We start from the raw sequence: 17,516 nt of genomic DNA, 5'->3' as shown, positions 1-17,516 counted from the left end.
TAAAAAAAATTCATCGATTTTTCAACATGAAATTCTCGCTAGATTAAAAAATAAAAATAACATTCTGTTCTCTTCGTTGAATTTTGTTCCTTTCGAATGGAAGCACTGTATTTTTAATTTCATTACTGTTTCATAAATAATGAATACAAAACAAAATACAATAAAATTCATGAAAGACATGAAATAAAAAAAAATCCTCAACTCTTCAACATGAAATTCTCTCCAGATCCGAGACTACGGCTCCCTGAAGGAGCCCACGACCGAGGAGATCCGTGAAATGCTGAACAAGCTGGTGGTAGTGAAGTTGAACGGAGGTCTCGGCACGAGTATGGGTTGCCACGGACCCAAGTCCTCGATAGTAGTTCGAAACGACCTGACCTTCCTGGACCTGACGGTGCAGCAGACCGAGCACTTGAACAAGGCCTACGGTGTGAACGTGCCCCTTGTCCTCATGAACTCCTTCAACACCGACGCCGACACCCAGAAGATAATACGCAAGTACAAGGGCTTCGACGTGACCATAAAGACCTTCAACCAGAGCTGTCACCCACGAATAAACAAGGAGTCACTGCTCCCAGTGGCGAGGAGCTGCGACGTGGACGAGGAGCTCGAGGCGTGGTATCCTCCAGGTCACGGGGACTTCTACGAGAGCTTCCAGCGCTGCGGACTCCTCGACGAGTTCCTCAAGGACGGCCGGGAGTACTGCTTCATCTCGAACATAGATAATCTGGGGGCGACTGTGGACAACAAGATCCTGAAGCTCCTTCTGGACCCCAAGAGCAAGTCCCACGAGTTCGTCATGGAGGTCACCGACAAGACGAGGGCCGACGTCAAGGGTGGAACGCTGATCCAGTACGACGACAAACTCCGACTCCTCGAGATCGCCCAAGTCCCCAAGGAGCACGTGGACGAGTTCAAATCGATCAAGAAGTTCAAGTTCTTCAATACGAATAATTTGTGGGCGAAACTCAGTGCAATTGAGAGAGTCCTCAATGAAAAATCCCTCGACCTGGAGATAATCGTCAATCCCAAGGTCTCGGACACGGGAATTCACGTGATCCAGCTCGAGACAGCTGTTGGCGCTGCCATGAAGTCCTTCGAGAGGTCCATCGGCATTCATGTCGCTCGCAGCAGGTTCTTGCCTGTCAAGAAGACCTCGGATCTCATGCTCGTCAAGAGCAATTTGTACGTCCTTCGGCATGGCTCATTGATCATGAGCCCCCAGAGGATGTTCCCGGGGACTCCACTCATCAAACTTGGGGACAATCACTTCGCCAAGGTCGAGGAGTTCTTGAGGAGGTTCAGCACTATCCCGGATTTGTGTGAACTCGATCATCTCACTGTCTCTGGGGATGTCACCTTTGGGAGGGATGTCTCGCTCAGGGGAACTGTCATCATCATTGCCAATCATGGGGACAGGATCGATTTACCCTCGGGGACGATTTTAGACAATAAAATTGTCTCCGGAAATCTTCGAATTTTGGATCATTGAGATGAAAATTCGTTGTTCTAGGGTTTTTAGATGAAATTTTTAGAATATGTGAGTGCAATTATTTTTCACTGAACATAATTGGGAAGTGTGAAAGCTGGATGGAAAATATTGGGCACTTATTTTTATAATTTGGAAAGTGGAAAGTGGAGGAGTCACGTAATTACCAATTTCACTCGTTATTTTTTCGTTATTCGTCGAAGGGGAGAATGTCTCGTATTGTTTACCCAAGTTTCGTATACAGGAATGATCGGTTAGGGCTCATTAGTTGAAATAATGAAGCATCGATGATTATCTCCGTTAATGAGTCTTCGTTATCAGGATGAGGCCGAATTGCTCATTACCACATTCTTGAATTATCACTCGTCCGGAGTTGATTTCGCCTGAGGACAAATTTAGCAGGAAAACCTAGTGACCTTTACTAATCCCAGTCAGTTATATCCGACGTTAGTTGGACCGACGCACCAAGATTTTATTGCAGGGATTGTCCCCTAGGATATCCTCCACTAGATTAAGAGTTGATATTACTAGTTTTTTAATCGTGACGGCTTTAGCGAATTTTAATCCTCATTCTTCGTTCCTTTTAAATCGCGTGCGAACAAATTTTATGGGAAAACTTTGTGAACTCAGTGCAAAATTCTATTGGATTTTTATTACTAAATTCCGCAGGTTATTTGCGCATTTTTGGTCAATACAAATGCTCAATGGAAAATATTCCATTGAACAAATCAATAGAATTCTATTTTTCTACACAATTTATTCTATGAAGATTTCGTATAGAAATTCCTCGATTCAATTTGTTCAAGTCTTCGATTTTTTTTTTAAATAAAAAGAGAAAGAATAGAATGCAAAAAATATTAAACATTCACGTCGAGGAATTCTTATAGAAAATGTCTCAACTAGTTTCTATTGGAGATTTAAAAAAAAAGCGCAATAGAGCTGCAGAATTATTCAATCGAAATCCAATAAAATTTTCTATCGAATACACCAGGTTTTCTATGATTCCTTTTCTATGATAAAGATGTTGATGTTTGTTATCTGAAATAATATTTTTCATCTAGTCTACACTAAAGTCATACTCAACAGTAAAAATCTAATTGAATTACACCACTAGAAATTCGTATTGACGTGCTGCTAACATTTATTGAAAAAATTCGGACGGCTCTCGTCACCTCTCTCTCTCTCTCTCTTATAAATTCATCCTCCCACTCGTATAAAAATTGAACGTCAATAAATATAGTTTATAACTTACGAATAAATAAAGCCAAAATTACCGATAGTTTACGAGAAAAATAAATTTATGATTCATCGTTTGAAATAAAAAAAGCGAAAAAAAATGTTCAGTTCCTTTTCCCCATTTTTACAGGTATTATCCTCAAAATATTCTTCACATTTTTTTGATTCTAGCCACAGTGATATGCAGTTTTATCATTGATGAGAAAATTTATTTGCATTGCAGCTAGTTTCGTTAGATTGAGCTAGTTTTTGGTAGTGTTTTAGCAGTGGAATTGTCACGTGGACGTTCGTGAAATTCTTGAAAACAGGGGACAATGCAGAGATTTATCTGGCACTCGGGACAGTGGTACTTTGTTTTGCGTCTCAGGGTGCGACCGTGTGCGTCAACGGTGTTCCAACAGTGGTTGCAGCCGAGGGCTGGACCAGGACGTTGGACTGGGCAGTGACCGAGACGTTGGTCACTCGTTCCCTCGCGGATTCGAGGCTCTGAAGAACTGGATGTCGTCCCCATCTGCGGGAAGATGAAAATTTTTAGTTGAAATTGACGAAATAGGAAAATCTGCTGCATTGTTTAAGAAACTCTATAGATTTCTGATAAAATTCTATTGAATAATTCTGTTGTTTTGCTAATTGTTAATTGCTAATTGTATTGAAAATTATGCAATTTTATGACGCCATTTTCTGATAGAGATTTTTTATGGGAATTTCTAGGGCATAAATCCCAACAGAATGAATTATATTGAATAATCGGCATCTACAGAAATCCTTGGACATAAATTTTAATTTTTTCCTCACTTTATTTTTATTGGATTCTCACAATAAAATTCAAGAGAAAGAAACTAAGGAAATTTAGCCTCAATAATTGTTATAGAAAATATTCGCATGAGACGTGTGGAGATATTCACACGTTGATTTCAGAAGTGTTCTAAAATATTTGATATGATTTTCGTTTGTTGAGAATTCAATAGTAGACTATAGATCAGTTTTCAATGAATATCTCGAAATCTAAGGCAGATATCGAAATTTTTGTAATTACCTTTTCTACAGCTCTCAATTTCCCCCACAAAAAAGGTCATTATAAAAACTTTGCTATCTCCCTTAAATTCGGGGATATGCCTCGAAAACAGCCGAGAGCCAATTCGCCATAAATCGTTTTATCGCTCCACTACACTGAGAAAAAAGAATTACTTCTGCCAAGGAAATTTACTTGCCATTAGTAAATGTATATAAACATTTGCATTTTGCAATTACTTCTGTCGAGCAAATTTACTTGGCAAAAGTAATTTTCTCTCTCAGCGTACTGAATTCTAAAATGCAAAAAAAAATCTACAAAACCTGTGGTGTTGAGGAACTCCTCAACAACTCAGCAGGAATGATCCTCAGTCCACTGGCCGAGCTATTGTCCTTCCCGTCCCCAGGTCCCCCTTCGATCTTGATCCTCGGGAGAGGATCAATGGACATGCTGGGACTGGACGTCCTCCCAGGATACTCCGGGTTGGAGTGCTGTCTCTGCATCCACCCACTGTAATTCCCCGAGGACCCCTGCTGCTGGCTCGGCAGGAGTGGATGAGAGTGCTGTTTCACGAGGTACGAGGGCTGGGGAACAGTCAGGAGATTTGTACACGTCGTCATGGTCAACAGACTCTGGTTGGAGGTGTTGGGCTCAGTCTCCAGCAGATTCTGCGTTGGAAGATTCAGTATTGGCGTGACTGGATGGGGCGATTGGACGATCCTGGGGGAGCCGGGCTCACTGTCGGGGGAGGGATGTCCTGGCTCCAGGTCCTTCTTCACTCTTGGCTGCTGACGCATCAGGAGCAATCTACTCCTCTTTATTCCTACTTTTCCTTGATACGCTGGAATAATTTAGCAGTAGTTATTATGGACGAGTGTTTACTGGCATTTTTTTTCATTGAAATCGACATTCAAACGATAAATGCTAGAAAATTCTAGAATTGATCGTCTCGTAGATAAACTCTCAAATCAATCGAGAAGTTTTTATACATTTTTACAACTTTTTGGAGGGTTTCAGATCGGCTTGGGATATGCTAGAAAGAATGATCAAAACTTGGGAAAATTGGAGACAAGTGGACATCTCGAATTATAGTGAGATTTACCACGGATGAAAAAATTCAAAAGAAAGGGCGAAAGAATTTTCTTTTGGAAACGTTTTCAAATAGCGAAATATATTTGAACATTTCATGAGGAAATACGGTAAAGACAGCGCTTTTAATGAGAATTCTATTGGATTTTTATTGAAAGTCTACACGAATTCTATTGAGATTGTATCAAGATTCAATTAATTAACTCTATGTTCGGGCCAATTTTATTGAAGATTATGCAACTCTCTTCTGTGGAAATTTTTGGGCACAAATATTCCAAATTTCTCCTGCTGTATTTTTATTTGATAGTCATAATGCATTGCCAAAAAAAAAAAATAGAAAATTCATGCACAAGAATTCTCACTGAACTCCAATAGAATTTTTTAGAAAATATCTAGTTTCGTTTTTTCCACACGATTTTTCTTCTGCACTGTATTTCGGTATTGTCTAGTGGTTAGGATATCTCCTAAACTGCTTCAAATTTGAATTGTTTCTGAAATAGTTGAATATCAAAATTACTCGTGAAGCATAAATAATTAATTTTCATGAATAAATGAATAAATAAATGTTGAGGAAATCGATATATTTCAATGGAGTGATAAAATTGATTAAACCATGATTTTCATAATTTTTATTAAATATAAACTGCCATTACAATTAATAAATAATTACGCAACTGAATCCAAAGAGGTGCGACTAACCACGATTATTTATTGTCAGCATTATTGAACGCCATTGATCAACAAATAATCATTTTCAATGATAAATTTACCGATCAATAATCGGCATCAATAGTGACAGAAATGAAATGAACGAAATTTCCTAAATCATTTATTCACGTCTCTTTCGTTTAATACCTCTTTCGTGTAATACTTGTTCATTAGGATAATCGTATTTAATTATTATATAGAGTATCGTTCGACCGGTCGGATCGACTCCCTCGAGACAACTGATTGATCCTGTGGCCTCTAAAAAATCCAATGCCAATTCAACATTGCTACTTACAGTAGGCGCGGAACGATTTTTCTCTCTTTATTTATTGTTAGGATCGGTTGCCTCGTCCATCCACGTTTTCTTTTTTAAAAAAAGTCGAAATATCAACGTACGAAAGTATAACATGGTAAACAATAGAATACCGTATGAAAGACTCCAGAATACACGTATAACATGTGGAATAGTGAAATATAGCTGACATTAAAATAAATCACCAGGAAAAATTATTTACAAAATTTGACGATTTTTTTACACTTACTATGTAGCCTATGATCTATGTTTAAGCACGAAAGGAAGAAAACTGATGACAATTTTTCTTTAGTGGAGGAATAGAAATCAAATTTTGAAGAGAGTCGAGGGGAAGAACAGAAGAAAAAATGGGAAAAAAAGGAATTTTCCAAATTTTTCAAAGCACGCAAATGAAAATTAATATTCTTGGTGTTCCCACCAATTCAAGAAGAAATTATAGGAAAGAACGTGAGAGTGAAACCTTCAGAATTTTATATCTGAAAAATTCTTGGGCATGAATTCTGTAAAATTTATTTCTCTTGGATTTTGTGATAAGAAAAAATGAACAACAAGAAATGAAAACTGCCCCAGAATTTCGAGACAAAATATCTCAGAAAAATAATTAACGTAGAAAAATAAAAAAACTCGAAAAAATCATGTTTAAGGATTTTTTATAAAAAAATCAACACCCGCATTATTTCCCTACAACAAAAAAAATATTGAAAACCGAACGGCAAATGTGCACAATTGAACAGAATTTTCCCAAAAAAATGAGATTTTCGAACAGAATTCTAATGAATCATTTTCACCAAAATCATTTCACAAATTCTCAGTTTCACTCTCCCCCCAGACCCCAAAAACCTCCCCCTATTTGTACACATAGGATAACGCATCATTTCACATGGCGTTATAATTAACCCCATGTAAATTAATGGGCATATTGGTATTGGGTAACGAGTAATCATTATGCCTGGTGTCCACATAGCTGCTGAGCATGTGTGGGCTGTGTGCAGTGAGCATAGTGTGAGTATTGAGAGTATTATGCGTGCTATGAGGAGTGGTAGGAGGTCCCATAGGTGTGGGGCTCTGTGAGTTAACAGGCTGTGATGTTGGTGCAGGTGGTGGTGAAGTGGGCGCCTCCTGCTTGACCCTGGACTTGAGACTGGGCCGATTATTGGGATAGCCCCTCTTCTTGTACTCCAGCCAGAGGGTTCGATTATTGACCCCAAACATTCTCGCAGCTTTGCAAAAACCAATGCCCCCATAGCGAACAGCATCCAAAGCCCTGATGAAATTCTCATCTGCCTGGGGATTTGTCGATCTCTTTCTCTTGACTGTCGCCTGAGGACTGGCGCAGGGACTCTGACACGTATTTGTACACTGTCCCGATGGCGATGGACCACCTGACGATGGCTGAAGCCCTCCATGCGTTGGACTCGTATAATTCGTTAATGCACAACTCGAGCCTGGGGTATTTGTACCAGGATACTGATCATTGATGCTCGATGATGCCGTTATTTCGGGGGTTGTGAATGCCGATGATGCTTGAATCGACAGATTCGTTTGACACGAGGATAGAGCGAAACGTGGATACGTGTGCTCCATGATTGTCCATTGCAATCCTGTGGAACAGACCAATTCATTTTTTTTCTTCTTCGGTTTTAATCTTTAATTAAATAAAAATTCGACATTTTTTTCTCTGGCTGTTTTCGTCGTTCGGATTTTATCAGTATTGGAATTGTTGTTGGTCTTTAGGTGGCTCTCAAAGCGGAAATTATAAGAATATGGCATGGCACAGATACATACTCAAGCACTGGTTTTTAGTGGGGTAAATGCACCAGTGTTCGAACACGTCCAGTGATCGAACTAATTTATGTATTTATCGTTGAATAAATGCTCAGTGCAGTGAAATGGGACTTTTGTCCTTTTTAAAAACCAATATAATGTTCAAATTCAATAAGACCTGCTGAAAATTTTCTATATTATTGTATCTTGGTCTTTCGATCATTGGTATTTGACGACTCTTATTCGTTCGAACACTGGACAGTTCACCCTAGTTTGCTGTTGTTTCAAAGCGGATTTTGTGACTTTAGTTTGGCTCGCGTGTATGAAGAAATTCAAGAGAACAATTGAACGTTTTTTTGAGGAATTTTATTGGAGAAGTCAATTGATTTTGATTTTCCTCTAGAAATTCTTGGGCAGAAATTTTTCAACTTTTTTCTGCTGTATTTTTATTCTTGATTTGTTTATTCGTACTAATTCTTATTGACAAATCAACATCTATAAATGTTTTCATTTTTAACAGAATTGGAACAAACACTAACAGATTCTTCAAATTGATTCCTAATAGAACTATATAAAATAAGAATTCTATTGGAGTTCTCTCGAAATTCTATAGAATATTTTTTTTGCGTCAATCCTATTGAAAATTATGCAACTTCGAGTCATTTTTTGGTAGATATTTGACTGAAAAAGATCAATAGATTTTGATCTGTAGTTTTTTCTCCACCAGAAAATATTCACCAAAAGAACTGCGTAAGAAATACTAATTTTTTTAGCAGAATTAACGTAGAACTCCAATAAAATTCCTCAGAGAAAACGTTAGATTTTTAAATTGAATTTTTTCATACGTGTGGCTGAAGTGAAAGCACACATAGACACTCTATGATTCAGGAACACTTGATATTCAGGTGTGCTATGTATCTGTGTGCCATCGAAACACTGATATAAGTTATTTCATAATTTTTGGATAGAATTTATTTTATGAATTCGCTCTATATTCATGTCAAACGTCTGTTGATTCCGTTGTGCAACATACTTGAACGCATCTGTGCCAGCATATATTACACAATTGAGCTTAATTCGTTAGCATGCAGGTGGGAGAGACTAATCGACTGGAGTCACTTACTCCTGGGTTTTCAGACTTTAAGATAAACGAGGTACGAAACGCGGGAGATTTGTCATTGAGAATGGGGAATAATGATCAGGATTTTCATGATAATAATGCATTTACTGGTGAAACCAATCGGAGGTGAATGTTAACGTTCATTGAATTTCAACGAATTATTCATTGATTTTTTTATCGGTTTTTCTACGTAAAATGAATAAAAGAAATCAGATAAAATATTATTGCGGGGCTCACCTTGATGTGCTGATGTCTGCCCTGATGATAATGAACTCTGCACGTTTGTACCTGATTGCTGACTCACGTCCTGCATTGAACTCTCACTTTGGGCCGGAGTCGTTGCTGAACTACTCTCCATGTTGCTCATCTGAAAGATAATTGATGCGATTTTTTATTAAATTCATTTATTAATTCTCCACTTCTGTGGAAAAAGGCGATAGATTTCAATTTTTTTACATGTTTCATCCTCTCCATATTAATTTTTGTAGAAAATTGAACATTATTTATTATAATGCAAGAAAAGAAATAGACTCATTTTTAAAATTGTTTACAGAATAATTCATAAAATTAAAAATTTATCATTCTGTCGTCATTTAAAAATGACTTCTGTTAAAATTTATTCTGTAGAAATTCTGGAGCATAAATTTTGAAAATGCAGGAGTAAAAAATTGCTGTTTAAAAATGTTTTAGGAGTGCAATTTTTTAATTTACCAATTACTCCTGTGGACTTACAATTGATATTTGATCCTCATCGATACTCCCTTGCGACTCAGTGCTGGTATTAATAGGGCGCCTTAAATTCTCACCACTCTCCTGTGTCATAATGAGTGGCTCTGGTTTGACAATATTAGTGGCAACAAGAGTTATTTCACTGACTTCCTCCTGCTTATCTCCAGATCCAGACGTCGAGCCAGTCGACGTCTTCCTCAATCTCTTTCTCCTGTAGGATGGTGACATTGGTGATGGGCTAGGTGAGCATGATTCACCCCTGTTTCCATCGCTCGGCTCTGAACTACCACTTGGCCACTTCGTTAATGACGCTGTGTGCATCTCGGCGAGACCTTTGATCTTTAAACTCTCGGCAGTCTGAGGAAAACAGATGGTTGAGTTCGGGAAATGAGTTGTTAATTCAATTTGGGATGGGGTAGAACGAGATGGAATAACTTAATTTAAAAATTTTTCTGGGAAAAGGAATTTCAGTTTTGTCTAATAGATATTTGATAGAAAAAAAATTCAGTTTCACTTTTTTTTTTCAATTCAGTTTCGATTTCAATTAGTAATTTCAATTTGAAAGATTAATTTTATTCAATAGATGTTGATTTTTCAATGCAACTTCTTTTGTTGAGATAATTTCTACGAGAATTCGTGAATATGGAACATGAACATTAGAATTTTAATTAAAAAATTACATTCATTGACTTTTTTACATCAAATTGTATTAATTTTGGATAGAATCATTCTGAAAGACTTCTCTTGTTGTAGCACAACTCCACTCGAAAATTAACCAACAATTTCCCCTTTATCATAATTAGAAAATAAATAAAATTGGATTTCTTCTACACAACTCATATTATTGTGATATTTTCCATGAAAATTCTTGGATTCTACATTGAAAAGCCAAACACAAATAATAGAATAAATTTGGCCAACTCATACCCACGAATTTTTCTGAAAAACCTAAACTCGTTTTTATCAAAACATCCCTTTGAAAATTGCTCCAGAGTTGCGTAATTTTAGATTTAACTCCAAGTTTTTTATCAACATAATTCTAGGTTTTCCTACTTTTTTTCATGTTAAATTGTCTTAAGAAACTCACGAAATAAAATGAAACTATCCCACTTCCTCTGAAGCAAAGTTTTTATCAGAAATCGACTCAAAAAATTTCTCCATAGAGTTGCATAATTTTTAATCTAATTCTAATGGACCCCCTCTGGAATTCCTGAGAGAAAACTACGTTTCCCTATCGACTTTTCTTCAAACCTGTTAAATCCCAGAAATTGTTTTAAAAAATCGACGAAATAAATTGAAACCATCTCATTCCCCTCCCTCTCAACAAATATAATTCGTCATTATCACGAAATAACATTGAATATGTCCCATGCAACTGCAACATTTACCTTAATAATAGATGGCAGCTGATCCTGAGAGACATTGACCTCCCCATAGTACATAAAATCCACCATAATCTTGAGATCCGAGAACTTCACATCCTTCAGTATAACAATAGGATGCTGACAGGGATTAACCGTGAAAAGTGACTGAAAGTACGTGCTGCAAGCTGACAAAACGACTTTGTGTGCCTGCAAGTGTCTCCCCTCAGCAGCAAGTGTCACATCAACTAGTGTCTCATTGCTCAGAAGAGTTGAAAAAACAGATATGAAATTCGGCTGATGATTGTTCCAACGAAGGCAGAATTGTTGCATCGACATTATTACCCCTCGATGTCCAAACAATTGCACTCCAAAACCTGAAAAGAAGTCCCCAATGTAATCAGCAACATTTCGCAATGATCCACCCAAAAACAAAAACAAAAAGAACAATTAAAAAAAACAACACAAATTCCAATACCTTTGTCTCCTCGATGAAGGCAACTCGTCAATTTTTCACATATTTTCCATAAATTAAACAGGAAAAAATGTCAAATTATTTTCACATGAATTCGTTTTCTTTCGCTGTTTCACTGGGCTAATGAAAACGACAGCAATTCAACGAAAATTCACTCGTCAAGTTGACTCAATTGCGTTTGGAGAAGATAACAGTCAACAATTGATGATTCTATTCTCAACAAAATAGGAAAAAGGACTTCTCCTCGCTGTTTTCTCAGTTGTTTGCTAAATTTATCAAGTAGACTGACCGATGACGCTTGTGTAACTCGCGGAGAGTGACGTCATAAGAAGAGCGATAGAACGTGGCCCTATTGCGTCGTAAATGCAATGATAATTCATTCGTTACTGTGCATCTGGTGTGATTGGATTTATTGTAACACTGACGATTGTTTTCGGCTGTTGTTGGAACGAGGGGGGGGGGATTATTGGTAAATGTCAAACTGTGATATTCATAAATTGAGGATGATCAATACGCCAGGCGGGGGTCGGCTTTTTGGGGGACGTTTGCCACTCTTGAGTGTGAGCAATGTCTTTGCTTGTGAACAGGTAGAAGTCTGATTTATCTGCGGAGGCTCTGGGGAACATGAAACGGTTTTGGCGGGATAGTTACGAAATTATTTGTTGGGACATTGTGGTCACTAGAGAAATCCCTCGCCTTCGGCCCGTGCTGCAAACCTCATTTTCGCCAGAAAAGTTTTTTTCGGCCCAATGACGAAATATACTATTTCATCACGCTGTGACGAAAAGTGAACTTTTCAAGTGTGTTTTCATCACAATGTGGCTGAAATTGGACTTTTAGGCACGCTCCGCGTGCCACAAAGTTCACTTTTCGTCACAGCGTGATGAAAATTAATTTTCGTGTCGAGGGACCTGCAAAACGCCAATTTCGTGGTGCGCAGCGCCACGAAAATGAGGTTTCTCAGGTCCCGTGACACGAAAAAAAATTTCTCAAGTAAATTCAAAATTTCCCGCGTCGACAGTCCCCCCAAAATGGCGTCCTAACAGCGCTCACCGAGAAAGTGGCCTGCGCCAAGGTGGAGCACTGGCCGAAAGAGAAAAAAAGCCCTCCGAATGGAGCGTTCTCCCCCAGACTCTCCCCATTGGTATTCCACCCAATTCGTGTAGTACAGCACTGCAGTCCTGCATTGCTATGGCCGCTTTCGTGACGAATAAATATCCGCCATTCCTCCCCCACAATCCACGATAAACCGAGGCCCCATACGAATGCTTAAACCCTCAATCCATATTGTCGATTGTTCGGGTGACGCCATTAGTGTGCAAAAAGGATTCCGCGGAGGACGGGGGTGAGCCGAAAATGGAAGAGAATCAAACATCGGAAAGTGTCGCTGTGCTACCGGACATGTCCGAATCGTTAACGAGCGAGACCGAGGAGGCGTCCAGTCTGTCGACTGAGCACGAAGCCCATCCTGTTGCTGTTGCTACTAATGTTACAACAGTGCCAAGTGTCCAGGGTGTACCGGTATCATTACCTGTTGGCTCCATCATCGGGGTGTCCAATTCCAGCAATGGCACCACCTTCAACGTCATCACTTCCGATGGCCTCCAGGTATGTAGCATCATCAGGTCCATGAACTTAAGACGGTCCTGGTGATGAGGCTCCAGGTGATTCCTCTAAACATCTGCAATGGGCACGCATGGAAAAATTCAATAGAAAACCTAGCGAATTCGCGAGAAAATTCTATTGGGATTCTATAGGAATTCTATTGTATAATCTATCTCTTTTGTAAGTAACCCCTGTGTTATCTGAATAGAATACAATCGCCATGTTAATTGCAAGTAAGAGCCCAAGGGCTGAGACTACGACTAAATTTTTTCTAAGCTTGTAACATCATATTTATACATTGTCCAACTGTATTTTATGTTAAATAAACGCCTTTAGGGGAGGTTAGGGTAAAACGGACACTTTTGACTTTTTAAAAAATGTTAATGAGTGGTTGAAATGTCGATGAAATTTACTAATTTTTTTTCAATACAAAGAACAATTCTTTCCCTTTGTGACGAGCCTCAACTGAGCTCAATTGATAAATTTGTTTCTGAGTTGTAAATGATTTTAAAAAAGTCTAAAGTGTCCATTTTACCCCACCCTCCCCTAATTCAGTAGCGAAGTGGTAAAGCGACTTAAGTTTAAGTCGACTTATCTCCCAGTTGAGTTTTTGAGGAATATTTCCGAATCTAAGGGAGATAGCGAAATTTTTGTAATTTCATTTGTTGTAGCACTCAATCGGCTCTACAAAAAAGGTTATAACAGCAATTTCGCTATCTCCCTTAGATTTGGAGATATTCATTGAAAACTGATCAATAGTCAAAATTCACTTATACCGTTTTACCACTTCGCTACTGAATTGTTGCTGTAGTAGGAATTCTATGGCTTTTCTATAGGATTTCTATTGGAATTCTGCAGAAAAATTCTATTTTTTTTTTGCGCCGATTCTATCGGATATTCGATAAGAAAAAGTCAATTCGTTAATTAGTTAGTCAGATAAGAAAAGTGATTTAGAAATTCTGTTTGGAATTTCCTCTTGAGATTTTTAAAAGAAAATCCAGCGGAAAAAACGTGGAAACCGAGAAAATCCTATAGAAAATATTTCAATAGAATAATCGAACACTTCAATAGAATCGGCCAAACACTAATAGAAAGTTCGAAAGAAATCCAATAGAATTCTAACGAATTCACTAGATTTTTCTACGAAATTTTTTCGTACGTGCCAACAGGATTCCCAAGAAAAAACCCACCACAAATCCTGGATTCCTTTTTTAAAAATAATTTCTCATTGTTGTTAACGTGTTTCTGTCATATACAAATGAATAAATTACTTGACCTTCGCAGCTCCCAACGTCTGGTGAATTCAAGCAGATGCTGTGCGTGGACAATGGCTTCATCTGCGAGCCGAGACACGACAAAGACACAGACCCACTGCGTTGGAACGGTGAGCTCAAGGCGACTCACATCGTTATCCAGAACAGCCCAGAGGAGACGGAAAACGAGCAGATTCACGTCACCACGGGCAACTCCCAGTCGATCTGCAGCTGGTCAGAGTCAGCTAACATGTCAGTACTCCCAGTGAGGTGCAAGAATACGAATGCAGAGCTCCACAAGAGTCGCTTTGGGTCGGGGGGCAGAGGGAGGTGCATCAAACTGGGGAATGACTGGTACACACCGAGTGAGTTCGAGGCGGCCTGTGGCAGGGCCAGCAGCAAGGACTGGAAGAGGAGCATCAGGTTCGGGGGCCGAAGTCTGCAGACACTCATCGACGAGAATATCCTCAAGCCACATGCCACTTCCTGCACATGTGCTGCCTGCTGCGATGACGACAGTGCGGTGGGTCATCATTTTTTATTTTATCTATTAAAGAGCCAACAGCTGAGGCCAATTGTAGGGTCAAATCGTTACACAATTGTAACGTGGCCATTTTTTCCTGGGGATAAAAATGTAGGAGTTTATATTGTCCCAACATTTTACGGGAAAAGAAATTCTCAATCCTTGGTAAAAGAAATAAGAAGCCAAAAACGGAGAACTGAGGTTCAAAATTAAGTTGAATTTACACTTGAATTTTTTTTGGGAGTAATACCGGGGAAAAAATGAGAAATTTTGAAATTTTGAAATTTACGTAATTAGTTTATCTTGATAAAAAAAATTTTTTAGTCATTTAGTTTTTATTTATTTGGAACTCTACGAAAATTCTATTCGAGGTCTATTATAATTTTTTTTAATTTTTGTGTCTTCAATGTTTTTTTGACAGAAAATAGTCCATTGATGTTGATTTTTTAATGTAGCTTATTGTGTTGCGATTTTCTCTATTTTTCTTGAATTTTATTATGAAAAATAAGTAAAAGTAGAACGGAAAAAACATGGAAAATTTATGCCCAAGAATTTTTATTAAAAAATGAAAATCTGCTGAGTTTTTTCTATCAAATATCAGTTGAAAATACTACGGTAAGGTTTCACAATTATCAGTAGAATTGTCAAATACAAATATTACGATTTCTTCTACAAAAATTCTTGGGCAAGAATTTCGATTTTTCGAATTGTATTAAATTTTTCTATAAAATACTTTCCATTGAACTTTCCTATTAAAAAATTCTGCAGTTAATCTGCGCATTGAAAACAACGCCAAAAACAAACATAAAGTTCGATGGAAATCCACTAGAATTTTCTATCAAATGCCCTAGGTTTTTCTATGAAATTTTCTCATACACCTGCAGACAGGCCCAGTTCGTCTATTCACCCCCTACAAGCGTCGGAGAAGAGCACGAGAGGCCTCCGACGGTGAGACCCCATCTCGAAAAGTAAAGAGTGACAATTCCCGAGACGGTAGCAACAACGACGAGAGTGATAATGATGCAGCTGTTGAAACAAAGGACGTGTGGCCGCAGTACGTGTCAGCAGAGGGTCTCGTGGTGCATCATGCCGCAGACCCTGACCAAGTGATATCAGCAGTTCACGCTGAGAACGGACAGACCGATGACGTCTTCAAGAAGCTCGATGACATGTCCACGAAGATGCTGAAGCTCGCTTACGAGTTCAAGAGAACTGTCGAGGAGGCCAAGGAGACCAATAGACAACTGAGGAGGGAACAGGCACTTGTGGCTCAGTTAGGGGGAAGGGGAGATGTCATTGAGACTGTTGGACTGCAACCAGCACCCAACTCTCATAATAAAAAGGTAGTCAAACATTTTTTTCAAAGTTTTTCCTTTTTGTTCAACTGAATAATATTTTTTGCATTATTAATTTTTGAATATTCACAGGGAAAATTCTATTACATTTACATTTTTCAACAAATATATTTAATAGAAAATATTCTATATAAAAAATTAATAGAATTTAATTTTTCAAATTTAAAAAATTGGAAATTTTTTTGTTAGATTGTTTTTTTTATTCATTTCAATTTGATTGTTTTGATAAAAATCAGCATGTTCTTTCAACATAATAATAATAATAATAATAAAGAGAAAAATGGAGTCAAGAAAAAATGGAAAAAATTGATGTCGAGGAATTTCTCAAGAAAATCACTCAATAAAAAAATTTCAAGGATAAAATTCTACTAATTTCTTCTATAAAATATTCGCTACAGTAAAGCTATGGAATTCTTCACTAGAATCGGCTGAAAACTAATAGAATTTTCAATAAAAGTTCAATAGGAAATCTATCGAATTCGCTAGGTTTATCTATGAAACTATTTTACGGGTAATGGAGTGAGTTTAATTTTTTCTTTTTTCCAGTGCGCCAATTGCAATCGTGAGGCATACGCCGAGTGTTCCCTGTGCAGGCGTACCCCCTATTGCTCAACATTTTGCCAGAGAAAGGACTGGGGAAGCCATCAAGTGGAATGTGTTCGCGGTGCTGCTGAAACAGTAATGCTGATCGTGGAGAGTAGCAGCGCTGACACTGGATCACTGGCACGTGGCGGTGATGACCAATAGTTGATGATTCTGATCGATGATCCGAGTGGAGACTCCACTCAACTTCATGTTCAAACTAATGATGATGCATAGATTAATCCTTCGAGCATAATTAGACGAAATTCTTCGATTAAGCTAAAGGAGAAAAACACTGTATATAAATATCATTTCTATGACGGATACGAGAATATTGCGACGAAGCCGAAATACAATTCTTTCATTATTATGTAGATCTAGATGAGTCTGAGAACATTTTTAGCACATAATTTTTTCATGTCGAATTAAGGTTGAGGTAGTTATGTAAATACCTTGAGGAACTTAAAAATGTCGCGTGGTCGATGAGATCATGAGAGTGATGAATTGGGAAATAAAAAAAATTCAATAATTTATCGGGAAAAATTTATTCACTGATTTGATTTTAAATTACGACTTTCGCGCATTCGTTTTCCTTTTGTCCAGATGGAGTAATATTTTATACAATGAAAATTTGTTAATTTTCAAATTTCTCCCCGCAGGGCATAAGTGTCCGTCGACTAAGGGTGAAGGGATACCTGCAGATAATACTGTCGAAAACATTTTCAAAATTGAAAAAACGAATCATTCTAATTCACTTTTAAATTCTTTGAAGTTTATCGCCGTTGACATAACATTATCTATTTCATGAGTGCTTTCATGAAAATGTAAATACCTTGAGGAACTTGAAAACGTCGCATAGTCGATGGGATAATGAGAAAGTGATGAATTGGAAACTAAAAAAT

The 17,516-nt window shown here is 37.9% G+C and overlaps 3 protein-coding genes across 7 annotated transcripts in view; 2 read left to right on the top strand and 1 right to left on the bottom strand.

The window, feature by feature from the left end:
* LOC107042465 (UTP--glucose-1-phosphate uridylyltransferase) overlaps window positions 1–2,786 on the top strand; it is a 9,922-nt gene extending 7,136 nt beyond the window's left edge. For all 3 annotated transcript variants that reach the window (XM_015263519.2, XM_015263529.2, XM_015263532.2), the window contains exon 3: window positions 227–2,786. In XM_015263519.2, the coding sequence (XP_015119005.1) occupies window positions 227–1,492 (1,266 nt within the window). In that variant the 3' untranslated portion in view covers window positions 1,493–2,786. The remainder of the gene's footprint in view (window positions 1–226) is intronic.
* LOC107042479 lies at window positions 2,376–11,933 on the bottom strand. The gene is given in 8 exon segments (XM_015263540.2): window positions 2,376–3,236; window positions 4,061–4,563; window positions 5,818–5,830; window positions 6,766–7,448; window positions 8,969–9,098; window positions 9,464–9,817; window positions 10,849–11,198; window positions 11,300–11,933. Coding segments are annotated over 7 exon segments (2,274 nt in total). The 5' UTR covers window positions 11,161–11,198; window positions 11,300–11,933; the 3' UTR covers window positions 2,376–2,957.
* Window positions 11,934–12,357: 424 nt separating this feature from the next.
* On the top strand, window positions 12,358–17,161 carry LOC107043628 (deformed epidermal autoregulatory factor 1). 3 transcript variants are annotated; one of them, XM_015265211.2, is made up of 4 exons: window positions 12,358–12,904; window positions 14,213–14,677; window positions 15,562–16,020; window positions 16,579–17,161. In XM_015265211.2, the coding sequence occupies exons 1-4, from the start codon at window positions 12,653–12,655 to the stop codon at window positions 16,777–16,779; spliced, it is 1,377 nt and encodes a 458-aa protein (XP_015120697.1). In that variant the 5' UTR covers window positions 12,358–12,652; the 3' UTR covers window positions 16,780–17,161. The 3 variants fall into 3 exon arrangements, with proteins under 3 accessions (XP_015120697.1, XP_015120690.1, XP_015120682.1); XM_015265204.2 differs by having other exon boundaries at window positions 14,210–14,677; XM_015265196.2 differs by having other exon boundaries at window positions 12,360–12,904; window positions 14,186–14,677.
* The last annotated feature ends 355 nt before the right edge of the window (window positions 17,162–17,516 follow it).

The sequence above is a fragment of the Diachasma alloeum genome, unplaced genomic scaffold (genome assembly GCF_001412515.2).
Source record: "Diachasma alloeum isolate Michigan unplaced genomic scaffold, Dall2.0 Dall_scaffold_00179, whole genome shotgun sequence".
Lineage (NCBI taxonomy): Eukaryota > Metazoa > Arthropoda > Insecta > Hymenoptera > Braconidae > Diachasma > Diachasma alloeum.
Note: the sequence above shows the minus strand (reverse complement) of the source record. Positions and strands in the feature narration are given on the sequence as shown.